General features: G+C 34.7%; 1 protein-coding gene across 4 annotated transcripts; it reads left to right on the plus strand.

Annotated features, from left to right (window-relative positions):
• Window positions 1-104: 104 nt before the first annotated feature.
• LOC134240288 (protein RFT1 homolog) lies at window positions 105-21,446 on the plus strand. 4 transcript variants are annotated; one of them, XM_062722392.1, is made up of 14 exons: window positions 105-559; window positions 1,100-1,185; window positions 5,236-5,352; window positions 6,721-6,910; window positions 7,894-7,995; window positions 12,579-12,710; window positions 12,915-12,993; window positions 13,091-13,141; window positions 13,837-13,952; window positions 16,977-17,121; window positions 17,533-17,638; window positions 17,828-17,956; window positions 18,125-18,245; window positions 21,167-21,446. In XM_062722392.1, the coding sequence occupies exons 1-14, from the start codon at window positions 497-499 to the stop codon at window positions 21,332-21,334; spliced, it is 1,605 nt and encodes a 534-aa protein (XP_062578376.1). In that variant the 5' UTR covers window positions 105-496; the 3' UTR covers window positions 21,335-21,446. The 4 variants fall into 4 exon arrangements, 3 of the variants coding, with proteins under 3 accessions (XP_062578376.1, XP_062578375.1, XP_062578377.1); XM_062722391.1 differs by lacking the exon at window positions 13,837-13,952 and adding an exon at window positions 16,059-16,189 and having other exon boundaries at window positions 106-559; XM_062722393.1 differs by lacking the exon at window positions 13,837-13,952 and adding an exon at window positions 16,122-16,189 and having other exon boundaries at window positions 106-559.
• Window positions 21,447-23,377: the final 1,931 nt, after the last annotated feature.

Raw genomic sequence — 23,377 nt, forward strand, 5'->3', positions numbered from 1 at the left:
TACTCAACGAAAGAAGCAAAATTTAATAAAAAAAAATTAGGAATGATTATACAGAAATTATTCGTTTTTATTACATCAGATCGGGTTCACGTGTTTCATATTTAGTTTCACTTTCACTTTTTTCTCGACAGTCAGATACTGATAGTGAGATAGACCTGGACGTATGGAAAGACAGAGCCACTGCAACAAGCTAAATCATGACGAGGACGAATTGTAGTTTGACAATTTTATTATGAATTTAACATGGTAGTTTAGTGTAATACTTGGATGATACCTTTATTTCAACAAAATTTAATGTTGAACAATTCAAGGTTTGATGGTAAGCCTTCTGGACCATGCGTTCAACCAAATTATTTGGACTGACTGGAGTAAAACTTTTTGTGTGCTGTTCATCGGCGATCGAATTATGATACATGAAATGTAATCGATACAATAGATTTTCCAGTTTTTTCTCCGTGTCTTTGTCTGAACTGTTATAACATTTTAAAGTGAAAGGATGGAGGGACGTGATCTTTTAGCTGGAGCAGCAAGAGCCGCTATTTATAACATGGCTCTACAGGTCAGATTCACTTGAGATGCATATAAAAATTAATTTCTTCTGACATTATTATTTTTACTATATTTTGAATGTTTGAATGGTTTTCATGGTAGATCATTTTAATTCACTTTAGTAATTTGTAGCCTTTGTAGGCCGGGGTAAATTTTTGTAAAAAATTAAATTTGTATGTCTGGTTCTATGTGACAGTTTTCTATGAATAACTAGGCTATATATGTATTCAGAATATTCAATGCAATGGTATGTTATCTTCCTTGTGGATGTAATTTCATTTTGTATGGCTGAACTAGAAAATATCTGCAACTATCAGAAACCTGCAACTAACTGTAAAAAGAAAAAAAACCACCACCATGGGGTTGTTATATTAAATTTTTGCTTTAACCCTCTAATATTGAATACTGATTAATCCTACTTAATTTTCATTTTCAGTTATGCATAAGGATCATGACATTTGTACTACCACCATGTGGTTGTTATATTAAATTTTTGCTTTAACCCTCTAATATTGAATACTGATTAATCCTACTTAATTTTCATTTTCAGTTTTGCATAAGGATCATGACATTTGTACTAAATGGGGTGGTACTTCGATACATCTCTAAGGAAATGCTAGGAGTGGTCAATGTCAGGTAAATGAATGTAACACATTCACTAGAAAAGAGAGAGAGAAAGAGAGAGAGAGGACATATGTATCACATCATCATCACTCAGAAACAAAAAAAAATCAGTTTCTAAATCAACATGCTTGGAAAACCAATCAGCACTGAGCAGAGTCAAAATTAGATACACTGCCTACAATCTGTTGTGATTTCTTGACCCCCCAGACTTCATGCAGTCAACACAAGTTGGAGGCGCTGGCTTCAAATTGCTGATGTGCCATTGTTCACAATGCTGACAGATTGCCAATATTATTAAAGTTAAAAATGTTGCCAAAGATGACCAATGGGCATATTGATAGAGTAATAAATCATTGCCTGTTGTAAGATGGGCATTCATCAAAATGTTGATATTTTGAAGAATTTTGTCTAGTCAACACTGTTAAAGAAAAAGTTTTTTAAGAAACAGATAAGAGCTAACTTTAAAAAATCCAGAAATTTTTATTTGTGAGATAATATTTCTTGAAAAAATGTGCTAGTAAATTATCTACGCAGACAGCATGGACAAGTTTACCAGAAATCTGAAATTTATAGAAAATTACATCCAGACAAGAAATTAGAGATCCAGATTGATATTACTTGAGTGAAAAATTAAGATGGAGATAGCATGTAGAACAAAGGAATTTTATTTAAAAAAACAGCTGCAATTTAATGTTTTCAGACTTCGTATGCTTTCCTTCATTGCCTGTTACAAATGCAGCATGCTGTATAATTATTTTGCTATACACGCTAGCTCTCATAACTTTGAAGTTTATATTTTCAAAGTGCAACTTCAGGTAAAAAAAAAAGTTGATTTTTAGGCCACCTAAGTCACTCCAATCAAACAAATATCAACCATTCATCTGATAGCATCAATGGTGGTACAAAAATAGTGAATTTTATAGTCTTAGGGTCAAGTGTTAGATTGAGTGAAAGTTAGGCTCTACATGTAATACTCATAAAATGAAAAAGCAAATATTCCTTTTCTCCACACATAGATATAAAGACAAAAGAGGCCTCTTCAGAAATTGTGAATTTCCTAGATCCTAGGTCAGGTGTTCTAGCATTAAGGTTGGGCTCTATTGATCATATCATAAAAATGCACAAATCCTAGGAGGGCAGTTGAATGTTTAGTGAAAAACATTTTTTTTTTAAATTCTTCTTCTCTGCACCTGGGTATTTAGCAGAAAAACTAAGTGCATTAATCATAATAAACAAGGGTTCCTCTTCCAAAATTGTCAATTTCTTTTCCCCTGTGTAAGGGGTTCTAATGTAAGGGTGGGACTCTAATAATAAATATATAGTGAAAACACATTAATTCTTTAAAAATATTATTCTCTCCCCCTTAAGATAAAAGTGGTTTTTATGGCGAGCAACTGTCCCTCTTCCAAAATTGTGAATTCCAGCTCCCTTGACTTAGGGGGTTCTTGTGTTTTGGTAGGGCAAACAGAGATCAAAACTGTAACTGATAGCAGAATTTTTGAAATTTTGGACCACCTAGTGTCCTTAACTTTTTGGTGGGTATGACTTTCATATTTCACAGGTGTATTCCTTGTGACAAGATCTTTCTTTTGGTATAATTGAAATTTGACCTTTTGACCTTGATGGAGTTTGACCCACTTTTTCCAAAAATTTAAGAACATTTACCATAGACATAAACTTTGAAAAGTCGGTGCTAGGGCTTTCATTTTGCACATATGTATTCACTGTGTCAAGAACTTTCATTGGGTATAAGATAATTGACCTTGACCTTAGAGTTTGGCCCACTTTTAAAAATTTTAATCTTGAACATAACTTTTGAACTGTTAGTGCCATGGCTTTCATATTTCTCAGGTGTATTCCTTATGACAAGACCTTCTTTGGGGTACCAGCAATCTTGACTTTTTGACCTTGACCTTAGAGTTTTTCACATATGTATTCACTGTGACAAGACCTTTCATTGGGTATAAGATAATTGACCTTGACCTTAGAGTTTGGCCTACTTTTAAAAACTTTAACCTTGACCTAACTTTTGATCTGTTAGCACTAGGGCTTTCTTATTTCACAGGTGTATTTCTTGTGATAAGACCTTTTTTTTTTTTACCAACAATTTGACCTTTTAACCTTGGCATTTAACTTGCATTTGAGAAATTTTAACCCTTGCCATAAGCTGCCATCTGGGGGTACTTTTTAAATGAAGTACATTTGTTTGTAATACATATTCTCTGCTTAGTTACTGTAATTTATGAGCCTGATCATGATAAGATGTAAACTCTTATTTTCATCAATTTTTAATTAAATAGCACTGAGTGCTGAAATTATCCGATCTGAAACAGATAAGACTAACTCAGGTCAAATTTTGGGGAAAAACTTCAAGTGAAAAAAAAAATATGCAAAAACATAGCAGAGATATGAGATATTCAGTGCAGCCATCTTCCTACTCCATTCAACATAATTATTAGGAAAATTCTAGTTATTTTTAGGTGAAGTTTGAAGTTCTAATTTGAAACATTGACAGTATGTACCAGCAATTAAATGACATATTGTTCATTATTGATGTACATGTTGTATTTAAATTTAAATAACTGTAAAATTTTACAATTTCACTTTATAAGGAAACAAAAACTTATATGATATCAATGTAGTTGAAATTAAGTACAGTGGAGCATTATTTACCCAAATGCTTAGTAATTTAGGTTCCCGTAAAAAAATTCTGACTGACAATATAGTTAATGGTAACTTCAACAAAACTTTTTTAATTTTAACATTTTTTTCTTGAATTTGATAAAATTATATTTTTCTCTTGGAAAGCCATCCAAATAAAAAAAATCATTAAATATAGAAAATAGATATTCAGCTTATTTGCAGTATAGCACAATATGTGACATTATTTAAAATTTATAGGAGGCTAGATAAACTGTATCAATACAATTTCAGGGACATGTATGAGGTTAATGTTCATAGAATTAATTATTTGTAGAATCTGGTATTTCTGGCCTTGAACAGTTTGTGTATCTTCAAGAATGACAGATGTGTGTCTGTCTTGTATCAAAATTTTGACCTACAGGGGAAAGCAGGAATGAGCAGAGAGAGGCTAGCTGTATGGGTTGTTGGTAAACAACCCATAATTATGCCATCTTAGCTGTCAGATGCATTTCACTTTTAAATAAAATAGAGTGATAACATGTAATGACTTTCTATTAATTTTAATATAATGAATTCATTGGAGGAAATAGCTAACATAACCATTTATTCTTATTTAAAAAAAAAACTTCTAGTTTTCATAATAATTTAAATCTTTGAATACCCACTACATTATACATGTAAGTCCAAAATATCTGGCTTTTCCAGACATTTTTCACAATTTTAATATTTTATGTGACAGGAATTGTCAGAACCATGCACAATGCCATTACAAACACCTGGAAATTTGCCACCTCCAATCAGAAGCAGCATTCTTGAGTTGATTTTTGATACTTGTGAGCCCAATTTTTTTTATAATGCCCTCCTTCAAAGAAGGGAGGGCATATTGCTTTGCTGCTGTCTGTCTGTCAGTCAATTGATCTCTGTCAGTCCACCATCAGTTTCCGTTCATTTTCTTTACAGAGGTTGCACATATTGAAATGAAATTTAGTAATACGAATATCTAGATGACATGGAATAACCCCAGTTTTGTTCAGGGGATGATCGAGCCATTTAGGACAGAGTTATGCCCCTTGGACTTAGAAAAATTCCAATCATCTTGATATGCTGAGTTTTGCAAAGCATGCAAATTTGGCCGTATTTGTCCATTATACATCCTATTTGAGCTCTACAATTTATAAAAAAAATGGCTTTGCCATTAATCACATGTACAAAAAAAAGAAATGAATGTTGCAATTTATATGATTAGATAATTACACCAGCTTTTTACTGTAATATTTTAATAGGTACATGTATAAAGAAAATTTTATCAAAATTCAATATGTAGTGAAGAAAAATAAATTACAGACATTCCTTTTGGTCAACATTAATTATTTCAGAAGTCCTATTGTTTCTATGATGTGAATGATTTTTATTTTACAGACTGACACTGCTGTATACCACTACCCTGTTCCTAGCAACAGAGTCATTTGACCAGGCCTGTCTCAGCAAAATAGAAGATAAAGACTGGCGACAGGTTGTTAACCAGATGTGGCTAACGTGAGTATATTCCTTAAAAGGATAAAACAAGTGCTTGTTGGTTATTCCATGTCATCCTGTCTTTTTCTCAGACCTCAAACTTTATCGGTCGACCTTTAGCCTCAATCTTTCCATCATGTTTATGCTTCACTGAGACCTCCAGAGTTGTTTTCTTGTTACATTGGCCTCTGAAACCATCTAAATCAAATGTCATGTCAGAATAGTATATATCTAAGTTTTATTTTTTATTTCATTCATTTACTTGATTTATATGATGTATAAAACAGAATTATACTTTATATCAACATTATAATATATCTTTTATATTTCTTGGAAATATCAACCAAATATACACCAAAACATCTGCAAGGATCTGGGAGATTTTTGTTTTTATTTCAAGTTTTCAAAGTCTCCTCTCATCCTTGCTTCCCGTCTTTCACATTTTACCGTATTTTCTCTACTTCAGACCTTCTGTTTCTCCCTTGTTTAATAATGCCTTTATACTTATACTTATTCTCCCTCAGGTCCCCTTACTTATAAATATGATATCCTAGATCTCTCATCTTTGTTTTTCATCTCAAGCTAAGCTCTGTTTCACCATAGATATCCTCTCTCATCTTGTCCTACATCAGACCTCATCTCTACTCCACGATAGACATCATCTCTCCTCACTGGTTCGCCTCTGGCCTTTTAAACTTTACCTCACCATATATATCCTCAAACCTCTGTTCTAGTACTTCAGACTTGGCCTTAGAACTTTTCTTCTTCCTTGCATTGCCACTTTTGAAATTTCATTTAACATTCTTTAACACCATTAAACCCATGGTGGTTTTTTCACTTTTTTAAGACCCAGTTATCTCCCCCCCCCCCTCTTCACTAGCCAAGGGTTATGGATCATTGTTTACTTGCGTTTTTCATTTCTGATATTAAAGAGTCAAGAAGTATCCTGAACGCAAATATCGTCATTTACAAAAATATTGCTGATTGGTCGACTGGGTGAACCGAATCCCAATCAGAACTCGAGGAAAAAAACCCATCTTCTATCAACACTGTATGCCAAGGGATTATGAGGAGAGTAGTGTATCAGAAACCCTTGGCTAGCGAAGATGTCCCCCCCCCCTTTACACATAACTCCAAGAGTGTCTTGCTATAATAGTGATTTGAATGAAGATATATGAATTTTTTATGCATAGAATAGGACACTTAATTGCTAAAAAACTGAAAATTTTAGATATATTTATTGACAAACAAAATCCAGGTAAACTCAAATCTATTCATTCATTCAGATACAGTGAAACTTGTCTATCTCAGATGTTGTTTTTTTTCCCATTTTTTTAAACCAGTGATGTCCCAATCAGACAATTTAATATCCTGTTCCTCTCTCTACAGTTTTCCCATGAGTATTTTGGTGTGCCTGGTGTTTGGATGTGTTTGGATGTTTGTCTTGGAGAGCCCAGATTCAGAAAGCATTCCTTACTATGGTACCGGTGTTGTATGCTTTTGTTTGACGACCATTATCACTACGTTAGCCAGACCACACTTTATCATAGGACAATGCCACCTCTTCAACAGACTCCGGGTATTATATTACATCACTTCTCCACTGTATAGACTCACGTGTATGAACTGTGAGGTTTATAAACAAGTAATTCTTGAATGAGCATACTGGTTGGTTGTAGATTTGCTTCTTAACTTTAGAATATTCCCTGCTACAGAGCTGTAGCATTATGGTTTTATATTTTTGTCTTTGACCATAAAGACTAAATGCCCATTTATTGGGCCTCTTGCTTTTGAAATCACCTGTTTCCTTATAAGGATTCAGTGGGGACCACAATTTGGGATCAAGATTTTTAACTGTATAATTTTCTTAGCTTGGAGGGGCTGACTCAGAGTTGAGTTCAATCATTAAATTAATGAATTCGGGATAAATATCTTACTTTTAAAGGTAGACAAACAATTAATACTACAATATAGCTATCACTGGCAGTTCTTATAGGGGTTATTAAACTCACTGGCACAGAAAATTGATGATAGAGATACCAGATGTAGGTTAAATGATCCTGCATGAAAACAATTAATTTTTTGAAACTATTTTTCAATAGCATCATATTGCATGTACTTTTATTAGGTCATTCATCAAATTTATTTTTAAGATGTTAAAAAAAACCCACACTTTTTTAATATTGCTGAACAGATAATTATTTTTTTAATGTTTTACGTAAATGCTATCAAATTTTCTTTAACCCCCATAGATTAATGTGCAGATGCTATCTAAACTACTTTAAAAAATAAAAAAAAGAGTAATGAAAATTGAGGTATAATGTCTGTATTTTTGTTTATGTAATGAAAGCCTTCAATGAATTTAATTATATATCAAAAATGGACAAACTTTCTTGGAAAATCTACCGGGTAGTTTCAATAAAGAAATTGTTGAATTTAATGTCTATTTAGAAAGAAAAGCCTTAATGATGCTATTTTTTATTATGACAATTTATAACTAGTTTTTATGTATTTGACTGAGCTTTAATTTTGAGCTCTAATAAGACCTTGTGTTTTGTACAGGTGCTCTCTGTGGCTCTGTCAGAGTTGGTGAGATGTCTTATTGCTGCATTCCTAGTCATTTACTTCCCACACTGGGGTCTTATAAGCTTTTCTATTGCTCAGGTAAGTAAAAGAAGCAATCAACACATACACATGTAACTGGTGGTGGGGGGGGGGGGGATAGTAAGACACATTAGGAAGAGGATTAATGTAACAGCATCTAGTCTATTTAGTCTGCTGATAGAGTAATTCTCTGATAACATTTGATAATTTAAGGTTAAATATGTCATATTTATGATGGAATTTTTAACCACCTGTGAGATAAGTAAATTCCGTTGTAGTTTTATCCTCTCTGCAGGTGCATCCTTTTATATTCTCAGCACTCCAAACTTTTGATGCTTTAAATAGGACTGGGTATAATGATAAAAAAGTAATATTAAATTCATTTTTCTGTTAATCTATTTAAATGAGAAAAATCTTGCATAAATGTGGCATTGTACATTTTCAATTTGTAATTCCATGGTAGAAATTAATGACTAAGATTCTATAATATTAGGATATTTTGATTTAATTTAAATGTGACCTTCTGATATACAGTGGAGCCTCATTTATCCGGACGCTTTGGTTCCTAGTCAATTTGTCCGGATATGTGAAGCGTCGGAATACTTGAATCACCAGTTAAACAATACAACATAACGTTAAAAAATTCCGTTTCGATTAAAAAATCGTCCGGATACTGAAGCATCTGGATATCTGGCGTCCGGATATCTGAAGGTCCACTATAATTGAAAGGGCCGTAATTGATTGATGATTAAACATTTCATATAAGATATCCATCCCATGCCTAGAAAAACAAGTGTCTAAAATGCAGATAAACAGTACATTCATATTTGCACCTACTGTTTACAAAACTTTGAAATATCTATTTAAGAGTTATAAACTTGAGCTGCTCCAAAAACATGATAAAAACTGCAATGTTTTGACTGGGCTTGAGGTAAAATATTAGACATCAAAGCATTTTTTAGCTTACCTGTCCACCTGTAAACATTTCACATTTTTGACTTCTTTTCCACAGCCACAGGGCCAATTTCAACCAAACTTGGTATAAAACATTCTTAGGTGAAGGGGATTCAAAGGTCCACACTCTCATTCAAGGGGAGATAATTCAGAAATAGTGAAAGTTTAGTTACATGTTTTAAAAATTTTCTTCGCAAGAACCACTGAGCCAAAAACGTTGAAACTTAAACAAAACTGTCTTTATACAGTGTAGATTCAAGTGTATTAAAATCATGATCCCTGGGGATAGGATGGGATCACAATGAGGGATCATAGTTTTACATAGGAATATATAGGAAAAATCTAAATGTACATTCAAGTTTTGTTCAATTCGGGAGGGGGGGGGGGGGGGGGGGAGGAGAGGGGTTAGAATGGGGCCACAATGGGATATTAAAAAAGTTTTACAAAGGAATATATAGGGATATATAGGGAAAAACTTTAAAAATCTTCTCAAGAACAGAAAAGCCATGTGTATTGATATGGAAGAATCCTCAGATTATGTTAGATTCATATTTGTTCAAATCATAACCCCTTGGGGTAGGGTGGGGTCACATGGGGGATCAAAGTTTTAGACTGGAATATATAGGGGAAAACTTTGAAAAATGTTTTTCTCAAGAACAACAAAGCCAAACTGATACTGAAGCATCCTCAGGTAGAGTCGAATTTGTCAAATTATGACCCTTGGGAATAGGGTGGGTCCAAAATGGGTGATCAAAACTTTACATAGGAATATATTGGAAAAAAATCTTCTTCTCAAGAACAGAAAAGAAATATTTAGTCATATTGATATGGAAGCATCCTCAGGTGGTTTTGATTCAAGTTTATTCAAATGATGACCCTTTGGTGGTAGGGGGCACAATGGGGGATCATTTTATGTAGGAAAAATCTTTTAAAAATCTGCTGCTCAAGAACAGCAAAGTATTTTGTTATTTTGATATGAAAACATCCACTTATAGTTTAAAATTCAAATTCAAGTACCTCTGAGCCTTCCCCTTATATTTTTATTTCAGAACATATTTTTGCATTTCTCAGTCAAAGTGCTCAAGTGAGCAATGTGGTCCATGGGCCTCTTGTTCAGTAGTGATTTTGTGTGAAAAACATGTACAAAAAGAAAAAAAAAATGGTAAAAAAGTAGATCAAAAACTGACAGATTGTTATCAGATCTGAGAAGCAAGGCATCCTCCCTGAAAAAATACACACTGTTATGTCACATAAATTGTTTAACAGATTCTGAATACTGCCTGGAGTTCCTTAAGTGCACCAATAGCTGGGATTTCCAATATTCACTTTCTTAAACTTCTTTCAGTTGACTTTCTTATGTGCTCACTATGTGTCTTCAGTGGCGGATCCAGAAGTTCATGTGGGGGGGTTTTGAGGCCCAAAGGGCCGAAGGGGGAGGGCATGGGAGGGGGTGTCCCCCTCCCATAGGTGGGGGAAAATTTTGTTTTAAATGTTTCTAAATGGTGTATTTTCCAGCATTTTGGGGGTACTTTTTTTTTTAGCTTTTTTAAAGACCGATCATCACAAATTTTTGATAAAATGTTTTCAATTGAATTTAACTTTAACACAAGACTTTAGACTTTGCTTTAAAAAAATGTTAAATCTGACTATTTTAGGAATGCAAGCAGTTGACTTCAAGTTGTCTTAGTTTACTTTAAATGCACCTACAATTAATTTAGTCCTATGTCAAGCTGACTTCCAAGATACAACTAATTTTTAAACACTAAAAAAATTAAAAATTGAATTCTTTTCAGAATCCCTAACTTGTGCTTTTCAACTTACTTGAGTATATACTGTCAATATGATTTGGAATATAAACACACGTGTACAATTAATGAAAGTTCAAACTGTCTAAATGAAGAAAAAAGAACTCTTTACATAAACTGGAGAATCTGTCAAAACTAGAGGGGTTTGCTAAGCCAACCTGGTTTTGTAAAAAAAATTATATTAAAACCCTGTATAATATTAGTTATTTCCTATCTAGCTTGTAACACGAGCTTTGATTGGTTACAAAGTCGGGTGTAAATATCCGTGCACCCGACTTGGGCCGGTGTGTAAATAAAACGTGACACACTCTGATGTCACAGTGCATACATTCTCAATACGTAGTTTTCTAATCGATAGCCTCAGGGTGTATGGAATAAAACCCGGGGTAAATCCCCGTACACCCTTGATTGGACCTGGATAAGGAATTTATTTCCTTTGTACCAATAAAAATGCTTTGTAAACATCAGAGTCTGTCTCAATCTATCGATTAGAAAACTACGTATTGAGAATGTATGCACTGTGACGTCACGTTTTATTTACACCCGGCCCAAGTCGGGTGCACGGATATTTACACCCGACTTTGTAACCAATCAAAGCTCGTGTTACAAGCTAGATAGGAAATAATAGTTTATTCATAGTTTAAAAAACATGCATTTTTATCAGCAAAAGAGTATTACTGAGCAGCACCGTAACTTTGCAGTTTTCTGTTGTTGGTACTTGATTACATTGTACTGTGATCTTGTGACTTCACTAGATACACAGACTACCCGATGTCTGAGGCACTCTCTCTGTTGATTACCTGTGTATTGAGTGCGTTCAAGCGGAAAGCGATTTCCTGTTACGTAGTAGTGTATATTTCACAGTTGTACAAACAAAGGGTTCATGTTTATTAGAGTCTTATCAATGCAACAAAATGATAAAATGACACTTGTAAAAAAAACAAAAATCAATGAGCGGGGGGGTTCGGGAAAACCCCCCCAAACCCCCCTGAATCCGCCCTTGCTCTTTCATGTATCTTGAAAATACATGCCAAAGTTTGGACTGAATTATCGTAAAAGAAAAACTTGTTTATGTTGCAATGGCAAGATTGCAAAAGACAAGCCTTCAATAAGACTAGGCATTAACAGATAGGAATGAACTAGATTTCTGTTTTCTTGTACTCTATTTGTTTGTGTTTTTGGACTGAGAAAGTGTCTTGACCTTGACCCATGGTCATTTTGTCACTGGCAAAAAAAGGTTTAAAAAACCTTGTTAGGCAATATAACTTTGTAACTTGTTGGACAATGACGTTGTAATGCAGAATTATTTTAAGTTTGCAACCTTGGTTCAGATATTGTTTATTCACAGGGGGTATATCATGATCTGACCCATAATCATTCAAATTTAAGTTAAAAGGCCATTGAAGAAAAAGTGTATATTATTTGTTCAGGCTATGACTTTGAATTATAGAATCTTTTCAAGTTTACTGGCTGAAAAAAATGTAAAATGGCTATAACTTTGGAATGGAGAATCATCAGAAGATCTTATTTGTACAAAGATTGTTTAAGACCTAAGGGTGTTTCAAAATCTTTACTTAAGGTCATAAGTTCAAGGTAGCTGGATAAAAAACATTCAGTATTCATGACAGATTAATAATTTTTTTATTGAAAAAAACATCGGGTGTTCATATTTCACTCAAAGATCATTTATGACTGGAGAACAAGTCATTTTTTTAAACCAAGGTCTTTTAGCAAGTTGAAGGTCACATTTGCAAAACTGCAAATAGGCACTATAAACATTGCAGTTGAGGGAATAATTTTGTGAGTTTGCTCACAGTACCTCTAGTTAATATAAATGTTAATGTTTTGAAACTATATTTATTGTGAATCCAAAATCTTTTTTAGGTGACGAGTGCCATTACTTATTCAGTCATTTATTATGCTGTATATTATCTAATGATTAAGGCAGAGGACACAGGAGAATCCTTTGTGTTTCAGTCTGTTAGGGACTTCTTCCCTAAGATTTTACCCAATAAAGTAAGTAATAATGATCACAAGCAGGTAAACATCTAGACACTAAATGAGAATTTCTTTATGTTTTTAGCTTCGGTTCTTTTGATTTTTCATTTCTAAAGGAAATTGGTTTTTCATGCATAGTTAAAAGGTAGAAGAGTTTGTAGATTATAAATTTGAAGCTGAATATTTACGATTTTAATTTACAAAGTTTTTCTCATGTTTCAGTCCTTTGTTGATTGGCGGTTAGTTTCATTAACAAGAAGTTTCTTTAAGCAGTCCATCTTCAAACAGATATTGACAGAAGGTATTGAAATCAGTGTGATAAAAAAATAAAGAGAATATGTCCACATTTTTAATTGGGAACAGCAAGTAGTAATTTTTTCTTTTGATTTATTTTTCAGGTGAAAAATACATAATGACCGTGTTTGGGGTCCTAAGCTTTGGAGACCAAGGTAAATAAAAAGATCATACCTGTAAATTCATGTAAGGTTTCAGATATCGATGCCACCAAAGTATTTAGGAAAGCAAGCTAGGGCAAACTTGTATACACTTATAAATAATATGTTCCAATTATTGGTGCCCTTGTATTATTATTAGTAATGAATTTCACATTTGTTATGAGTTACAGTTGAGCTTTGGTAACATGTATCTTGAACACAGGTATCTCAAATAAGTTGGATATGTATGTCGAAGTAATTTAGAAGTCCCAGCCACATGTTTTTACGTCTTTTGTCCCAGATATCTCAAATCCTCTGATAACTTTTTTCTCAGTCCCACTGAGTTTGAGATAATGAGGTTTAACTGTATTAAGTTTAGTGGGTAGAAAAATGAAATCCAATACATGTATTTTGTACATATTTTATATGTTGAGAAGTATCATGTGTATATACCTTTACAAGTACAGTTGAACTTCATTATCTTGAACACTGATATCCCAAATACCATGGATATGTCGAGCTGATTTGGAAGTCCCTACCACTTAATCTTTAAGTACTTTACCCTCGATATTTCAAATCATTGGATATCTCAAAGTTTTTCCTTGGTCCCAACAAGTTCAAGATAGTGAGATTTGACTGTACAATAAATGTAAAATACAATTTTGTACCTGTGTGTTTACCTGTATTGTTGTGACTGGTCTACCTTGCAGGTTATTATGATATCATAGATAACACAGGTGTGGTGTTTAGGGAACTTGACGATTCTCTTCAGTATTTCTTCTACCCAGCCCTCCTGCGAGGTTTCCCCCTACATTTACAACCACCTGTACGTTCTGCATCCTGACATGCTTTGTTTTATGTTGTGTTAAAAAAATTGGTAAACCTTGAAGAATGATTGTGCATGATGTGTGCATAAATCAGATATTAATATGACAGTTAAATGAAAGGGGCAAAGCATAGGGTAGTGGGATTAAGAATGAGACCAAGCTGAGACTATGTACAGCTGTCCCGAGCCAGATACAGTGCAATAGAAAGTTCTAAGGTATATAGTTTCTGTCCTGTCCGTCCATCTGTCTGTTGGTCTGTTTAAATGTTTGTCCACAAAAACTTTAACGTTGCCCATATTTTTTGAGTGGGTGCATGGGGCTATGACTTTCATATTTCACAGGACTTGACTATTATTGGGTACCACAAAATTTGACCTTAGATTTTGACCCACTTTTACCAAAATTTATCTATCTTTAACCTAAATGGCCATAGATTTTAAACTGTTGGTGCTAGGACTTTCATATTTAATTTGTATATATTCATTGTGACAAGTGCTTTGTTTTTTTTTTTTTTACCTTGACCTAGGAGTTTGACCCATTCTTTAAAAAAACTTTAACCTTGGCCATAACTTTTTGAACAGTTAGTACCAGGGCTTTCATATTTCATAGATGTATTCCTCATGATAAGACCTTTATTTGGATACAAACAATTTTGATAATTTGACGTTGGAGTTTGACTCGCATCTGAGAAAGTTCAACCCTCGCCACAGCTGTCATACGGGGCCTCAGTGTTTCACAAACACATCTGGTTTTGTGTAAGCTTTATTTAAACTAAAATATATTCCTGTCTTTAACAGAAAGGTTGGATCTTTTCTTGATGTTACACATTAAATGTTGAATTAAGGCTGATGCTGATGATTTAAAGATGCAGCATGACCTTGACTTAATGTTAAATCAATTATCAAGGCCATGTAGTTGACTAGGAGTATATAATTTTTTGTGTTATTGTGACCAACGAAACAACATGAGTTACTTCAATATATAGTATTTAGAGATTTGAAAAACAATATTTACAATGTGTTATGCATACATTTGTACATGTATAAATGTAGCACTAGAGACATCCATATATTAATAAACAAGTATATACTGCTGTGTGTCCATGATATTGTACAGTAGTTGTAGTGTTAGCAAATGTATTCTTGTATTGCAAAACATACTTTTCTTATACTCAAGGTGCTTGTGGATAAATAGAATTTTCCTAACATTTCATTTTCATAAAGTACAGTATTCAGTATTATTTTTCTTGGGTCCCCACTTTCACTTAAGCAAAGGGACAATAAATCACATTTGTCTGCATGTTTAGCTGGCCATCTGTCAGTATATCTGTCACAAAAATTTAAACCATAGCCATAGCTGAATAAGAAAAGATTCGTATCTTCCAAGCTTTTGACTTCACCTTGGAAGTTTTACCTACTTTTTCCCAAATAAACAGTTATTTCTGACCTCCTTCACTTGAAATTTGACCTACTTTTAGAAAAAAAATTATGACATTGGAACAGTGTGGCTTTACCTGAAGAGTACAATGTACCCTGATTAAACAGTATGTAGTATTTGAACAGATGAGAGACCTTTTAGGTCTAAATTTTTGTATAAATTTGTAGGGGGTATATATATTTTAAAAAGTAAAAATTGCATTCAGAAGAGCAGTTTTGCCAAATGCAGTTCTTTACAAGCCTCTTTCAACCCAACTCATTTGATAAATTACTGCTTGTGGTCTTTTCAGAGATGTTAAGCATCTCAATGGTATCTAGGTCTTATATTTAGGCATGTAGATTGTGAAATGTTGTGTAAAATGTATGAGATTACTTAACAACTTTATTGTTTCAATACGTACATGTATCCACTCATTGCACTGCAGGAAAATTGTCCTTTGGTAAATGATAAATAGTTATGTTGAAGGTCTCAGTGAAAGTTAGTGTCAGCCCAAAGAGCAGTAGACTCTTCTCTGAAATATCCTTGCTTGCATTGCAGCAGATGATTGCAGATGTTGAACAATATTATACTTCCTTTACAATCAAGCAAAGGAAAGCATCATTGACTCTAAACAGTTGTTTCTACTAGAGATTGCATGTTGACCAGTCATACCTTACATTTGCTTGTAGGAGTGTATGACATCATTAACAATTTGGGTTCCATGGCTCCACGATTTATTTTTCTTCCAATAGAAGAGAGCAGTCGTCTCTTTTTTTCCTGTTCATTTGCCCGAGGCGAAAATCTTCGACAACAAAGCAAAGTAGGTTCTGACATGTACAACATTAGATCAAAGTTATTGTGCAGTACTTTAGTGAAATACATGTATTGTTAATACTGTATTAGCTAGCCTTTCTCTGAGTGTAGAAGCATGCAGATAGTATAATCTATTGTTAATGTACTAATATAACTACCTTAATTTGACTGAAAAGAAATATTTACATAAAAATGCAAATGATTCAAGTATTTTAATAAAGTTTACGTTATTTTACACAGTTTCTGTTACATGTATAGATACTGTAAAGTGAGATTTTTTAGTGAGATACTGACTTTGTCTAAATATTTTAGATTTGGTATAATAGGTCACAAAAATTTAAATAAGTAAATTTGCACTCTTGCATTTACATGTACAAGTACCATTTAGGAAGAACGATAACTTTGATCATCTGTTGATAAACATGAAAACTCTTCTGGGGAATTATCAGTTCTCTCTATACTTTTAGCAGTTTTTGATTCTGCATTTAACCCACAAATTTGGTACTTGTGTTTCTTTGCATAATCCCTCTCTCTTGGTACAAAATTTAAGCTTAGTACTGGCATATAATACTAGAAGTATGTAATAGAGCTCGGGGTCTAATGAACTTTTGATATTGGCATACATTTAAGGAAGTAAAATGACAAATTTTACACCCACAACACTAAAAGAACCCCCCTATGTTTTTTTTTTAAATACATGCATATACAGTCATTTTTATGCTTGTATGAACAATGAAATAATAAAAATAAACATTGAAGTCCAGTGCATTTAACATTTTTTATTCCTGTTTCAGGACTCGGCAGACTTAGTGACCAGCGTCCTAGAGCACCTGTTGAAGACAGTGACTCTGATTGGCTCTGTCATCCTGGTGTTTGGCCAATCTTATGCTTTCTTGGCCTTAGATCTGTATGGAGGCTCATTGCTCTCTGCAGGGACTGGTAAGTTTTTTGGTAGACCAAAACATGATGGGGTTAAGAAATTTAGGGCTATTGTAGAGCTCCTGTCTTAAGTAGGATCTGTCAATAATAGGGCTTCAATAAATCATGTTGAAAGGACAAGGTATGGTAACCACTGAATCTGGTCCCTTACTGTAGATTCCTAAATATACGTGTGAAATTAATTATCGCGTAATTTTGCGAGAACCACAATGCCTTTGTGCTACCTGTACATTTAGCTGTAAATGGTAAAACAGTAAATCACATCATACATGTCTTCTGTTTTACCTTTCACAACTGCAGGTGATTTTATGTGATTTTCAAGTCTTCTGGTATTGTCTGAGGTACGTGATACTACTTGTTTCTATGTTTTGTTGCCAGCAGTTTATAATGGCTAGTGCTCTTGTTTTCCAGGTCCCCTGTTACTAAGGTGGTACTGTCTCTATGTATTGGTGCTAGCAGTTAATGGTATAACCGAATGCTTCTATTTTGCTGTCATGAGTAAGAAAGAGATTGACAGGTTAGGAAAATTCTTTTGATATACCCTGGTATATTTCAGTAGATATTTTAGTCTAAATATTAAAAAAATCTTGTTATTATTGCCTGATTCTGTCCTCTTTGTAATACATGTTGATGGTATTTTACAGTTATAACCATAAGATGTTACTGTTCTCCATTATTTTACTGGTGTCTTCTCTGTTCCTTACAGTTATAACCATAAGATGTTACTGTTCTCCATTATTCTACTGGTGTCTTCTCTATTCCTGACTCGTCTGGTGGGAAGTGTGGGATTCGTACTGGCAAACTGCATCAACATGGCCTGTCGGATACTTCAAAGGTATAAAGACGGAAAAGGGAAGTAAAGAAATTTACCTTACCAACTAGAATTATGTGATCATCAAATCTCTTCAGATCTTCGTCACATTCCTTGGTAAATGAAACTCCTTTCACATTTCAAACCATGATATTGACTATTGAGTAAATTTAATTAGTATTTCCTTTTCAGTGTTTATTTCATTCATAACTACTACAAGGATAGTGGATATAAACCTCTGCAGGGCTTTATCCCCTCCTATCCAGTCCTGGGAACACTGGTCGCTGCCTATTGTATTACAGCATTGTCAGAGGTAAGATCACTGGCTGCTGCCTATTGTATTACAGCTGTGTCAGAGGTAAGATCACTGGCTGCTGCCTATTGTATTACAGCATTGTTAGAGGTAAGATCCTGGCTGCTGCCTATTGTATTACAGCATTGTCAGAGGTAAGATCACTGGCTGCTGCCTATTGTATTACAGCATTGTCAGAGGTAAGATCACTGGCTGCTGCCTATTGTATTACAGCATTGTTAGAGGTAAGATCACTGGCTGCTGCCTAGTGTATTACAGCAGTGTCAGAGGTAAGATCCTGGCTGCTGCCTATTGTATTACAGCTTTGTCAGAGGTAAGATCACTGGCTGCTGCCTATTGTATTACAGCATTGTTAGAGGTAAGATCACTGGTCGCTGCCTATTGTATTACAGCAATGTCAGAGGTAAGATCCTGGCTGCTGCCTATTGTATTACAGCTTTGTCAGAGGTAAGATCTCGGGCTGCTGTCTATTGTATTACAGCTTTGTTAGAGGTAAGATCACTGGCTGCTGTCTATTGTATTACAGCAATGTCAGAGGTAAGATCCTGACTGCTGCCTATTGTATTACAGCCGTGTCAGAGGTAAGATCACTGGCTACTGCCTATTGCATTACAGCTTTGTCAGAGGTAAGATCACTGGCTGCTGTCTATTGTATTACAGCTTTGTCAGAGGTAAGATCACTTGCTGCTGCCTATTCTATAACAGCAGTGTCAGAGGTAAGATCACTGGTTGCTGCCTATTGTATTACAGCTTTGTCAGAGGTAAGATCACTGGCTGCTTCCTTGTATTACCGCAGTGTCAGAGGTAGATCACTGGCTGCTGCCTATTGTATTACAGCTTTGTCAGAGGTAAGATCACTGGCTGCTTCCTTGTATTACAGCAGTGTCAGAGGTAAGATCACTGGCTGCTGCCTAGTGTATTACAGCAGTGTCAGAGGTAAGATCACTGGCTGTTGCCTTCTGTATTACAGCTTTGTCAGAGGTAAGATCACTGGTTGCTGCCTATTGTATTACAGCATTGTCAGAGGTAAGATCACTGGCTGCTGTCTATTGTATTACAGCCGTGTCAGAGGTAAGATCCTGGCTGCTGCCTATTGTATTACAGCATTGTCAGAGGTAAGATCTCTGGCTGCTGCCTATTGTATTACAGCATTGTCAGAGGTAAGATCACTGGCTGCTGCCTATTGTATTACAGCCGTGTCAGAGGTAAGATCACTGGCTGCTGTCTATTGTATTACAGCCGTGTCAGAGGTAAGATCCTGGCTGCTGCCTATTGTATTACAGCATTGTCAGAGGTAAGATCTCTGGCTGCTGCCTAGTGTTTTACAGCTTTGTCAGAGGTAAGATCACTGGCTGCTGCATAATGTATTACAGCTTTGTCAGAGGTAAGATCACTGGCTGCTGCCTATTGTATTACAGCATTGTCAGAGGTAAGATCTCTGGCTACTGCCTATTGTATTACAGCATTGTCAGAGGTAAGATCTCGTGCTGCTGCCTATTGTATTACAGCTTTGTCTGCTGCCTATTGTATTACAGCATTGTCAGAGGTAAGATCACTGGCTGCTGCCTATTGTATTACAGCTTTGTTAGAGGTAAGATCACTGGCTGCTGTCTATTGTATTACAGCAATTTCAGAGGTAAGATCCTGGCTGCTGCCTATTGTATTACAGCATTGTCAGAGGTAAGATCACTGGCTGCTGTCTATTGTATTACAGCAATGTCAGAGGTAAGATCCTGTCTGCTGCCTATTGTATTACAGCATTGTCAGAGGTAAGATCACTGGCTACTGCCTATTGTATTACAGCTTTGTCAGAGGTAAGATCTCGGGCTGCTGCCTATTGTATTACAGCAGTGTCAGAGGTGAGATCACTGGCTGCTGCCTATTGTATTACAGCTTTGTTAGAGGTAAGATCACTGGCTGCTGCCTATTGTATTACAGCATTGTCAGAGGTAAGATCCTGGCTGCTGCCTATTGTATTACAGCTTTGTCAGAGGTAAGATCACTGGCTGCTGCCTATTGTATTACAGCAGTGTCAGAGGTAAGATCACTGGCTGCTGCCTATTGTATTACAGCTGTGTCAGAGGTAAGATCACTGGCTGCTGCCTTGTATTAAAGCTTTGTCAGAGGTAAGTCATACAATCAAACCTTGTCATCTCAAACCATACGGGGACGAGAATCCAAGGATTCAAGATGTTGAGGTTAAAATATATTTTAAAAAAAAATTCTTGGGACCTCTGTTCATGGTATTCTTAATATAGGTTTTCAAGATACCAAAGTTTACCTGTGTCAGAATTACATTTACTAAATGTTTTGATAATAAAGTACACTATAATTATGCCCCCCTTTGAAGAAGGGAGGGCATATTGCTTTGCTGCTGTCTGTCAGCCTGTCAGTCTGTCATTCGGTCTATCTGTCGGTCCACTATCAGTTTCCGATCATTTTCTTTGCAGAAGTTGCACATATTGAAATGAAATTTGGTATAGAATTATCATAAGAATATCTAGGTCAAGTTTTGTTTTGGGTACGGTTGAATAAATTTTGACAGAGTTATGCCCCTTGGACTTTAAAAAAAATTACGATTCTTTGCAGTTTCCGTTCATTTTATTTGCAGAGGTTGCACATATTGAAATGAAATTTGGTTTTATGATTTGTCATAAGAATATCGAAGGGGTCATAAGTTTATTTACAAATTTACACTTGGTCCCACTTTATAAAAAGGATGAGAACTGTTAAATGGGTGTCCTAAAAGTTTGTGAATTTTTTACTGCAATGACAAAGAAAAAAAATTGTCTTCATAAAGATCATTTGTTACAAGCATGATGCACAAAATTGTGTGTGCATATAAAACACAACTTAATAGAATAAATGTTTGCATCATGTTGACAATCTTTTGAACTATAGATAAATTTTCTTTCTTTCAGAGTTATTTCTGTTGTGGCTATGGCAACCTGTTCCGACTCCTTCATATTATCATTGGAGGACTCTGTTTATTGTGTGTTCTGGTTACTATAGCAATCAGTGAAAAACAACTCGTACAGTTCGTGACAACTCAACTCTGGGGACGCAAAATTGGGAAGACTGACCGCTGATGTTCTGTACAGACGGTTATAAAAATTAGGACATCTTTAACGACTTCCCCAGGATATATATCCATTATTTTATAAAATACGAATGGGGATAATTACTAAATCAATAAAGGAAATAAAAACATAAGTATATGTATTGATTATTTCTAATGCAGAAAGAAATCTGTGTGTTTTGGTGATAGAGGTCAGCACTGACACACACATGCATCTAAATAGCTTAGGTTGTTAACTACCAGAATAAATATTTTCATTACGCCATCATTAAAATAATCTTTGGTTGCCCTCTTCCAACTTGGGGTAAAATTAATTGGTCGATAGGTAGGAGGGACAAGCTTTTTTCCAGAAATTTTTTCAACATGTTTGTTGACGGAATAAGAGGAATAAAAAGATGGATATATTGTGTCCTAGAATGTAAAAAAAAGTTTTGAGTCGGGCCATTTTAGTAAGTCAGTCTGGAGAGGGCAACCAAACAATTTTTTAAAGATGGCCCTATCCAATTTCTTTTGTTCTGTGCTAGTTATATTCATCTATTAAGACCACAGAACATTAACTGGCAAAATTGGAAATATACAGCTTACGTCATTTCTTTCTGCTGCAATCAAAACATTCAATGATAGACAACGAAACGGGTGGGTACAATTTGACGCAGACGCAGGGAAAACATTGGACTGAAATTCATTTTCAATCCACCTGAGCTGTTTTCAAAAGCAAAGGTGTGAATGTATGATCCAAAAGACAAATATAACTTCAATTCCCAAATACATGTTGGTTGAAATTTATACTATACTGACACGCAAAAGAAACGCAACAAGCAGTAATCTACAAATGTTTGATTTTTTTATCTTATGATATTCAAAAGCGAATAAAGTAAGGCTAAACTCACTTTTCAGAACATAGAGATTTGATAAAAATGTTAAATATTTGTCTGTTTACTTTACTAAGTAAAATATGACTGTTAAAACACCCCCCTCCCAGCCATTAATGTAAAACGTGCAAGACTGCCCTAAACAACGATTGAAGCTTAATTTCTACGATACAATAGGTTCATTAATATCGAGATCTAAGCAAAGGAAATATTCTTTGGCATTTTAAATGCCCGTTTTTCAGATGACTAGATCGAATTTTCTCTAACTTAGAGCAGTGTAGCCACCCTTGGATTTCCGGTACTAGGGCTTTCCTTAATGAATATGATATGTAAGACCCTGTTTAGGTGTAATGTAGTGAAATTTCGCATCAGCAATTCTCCATCACCTTTACATTGAAATTTTCCAGTTAGAGCAATGGAAATGCGTACATAGGCCATTTTCAAGTAGCCTTAGCATCATTACGAGAAACAAAAGAAGAGTTTATTTTTTTGAAATAATGCTGCATTACTTATGATGAACAGTGAAAAACCTTTAAAACTCCATAATATTGCGAAATGTTTTGTTAAACATGCAATTTTTGATTTCTGTTAAGCAGACTCAAACTTGACTTCCGGTTATGGTATGGAAATCGTTCAACCGTTAGATTACCGATGTTTACCAAATTGAAGATATTCTTAATTCTAAGATACAAAATTCTTTACTTTGCATAGTTATTTACCCCTAAAGTAGGGTGTTGCGTTTCTTTTGCGTGTCAGTATATAATGAGTTTAGAGCCTATAATATATTCTTATAGACACTTGTAAAAGTCATAAAAGACATTTTTTCAGGAGACTGCCATGATTCTAGAAGGGGGGGGGGGGGGGGTCAAAATTTGTCGAGTCAGATCAAGCATTGTACCAAATAATTTTTAGGATGACGAGCTTTTTTAGTTTTGTCTTCAATGAAAAATGTTGACAACTTTCTTATTTATTTCCAAGATAATTACCACCCCCCCCCCCCCAAACGCACACATAACATGTACATGGCATAAGTTATACCAAATCAAATATCTGTCCCTTCATATATTCCTTTAAAACGCTGGACATAAAATTCCGGTTTCTATATTATTTTCAAACTATTTGTTCTCTGGGTCAATCAGTATTAATATGCCTTCTAGTGTAGCTGAGGTGGATTGAAAATG

The sequence above is a fragment of the Saccostrea cucullata genome, unplaced genomic scaffold (genome assembly GCF_032062105.1).
Source record: "Saccostrea cucullata isolate Sc308-1 unplaced genomic scaffold, CSIRO_AGI_Scuc_v1 ctg43, whole genome shotgun sequence".
In the NCBI taxonomy this organism is placed as follows: Eukaryota; Metazoa; Mollusca; class Bivalvia; order Ostreida; family Ostreidae; genus Saccostrea; species Saccostrea cuccullata.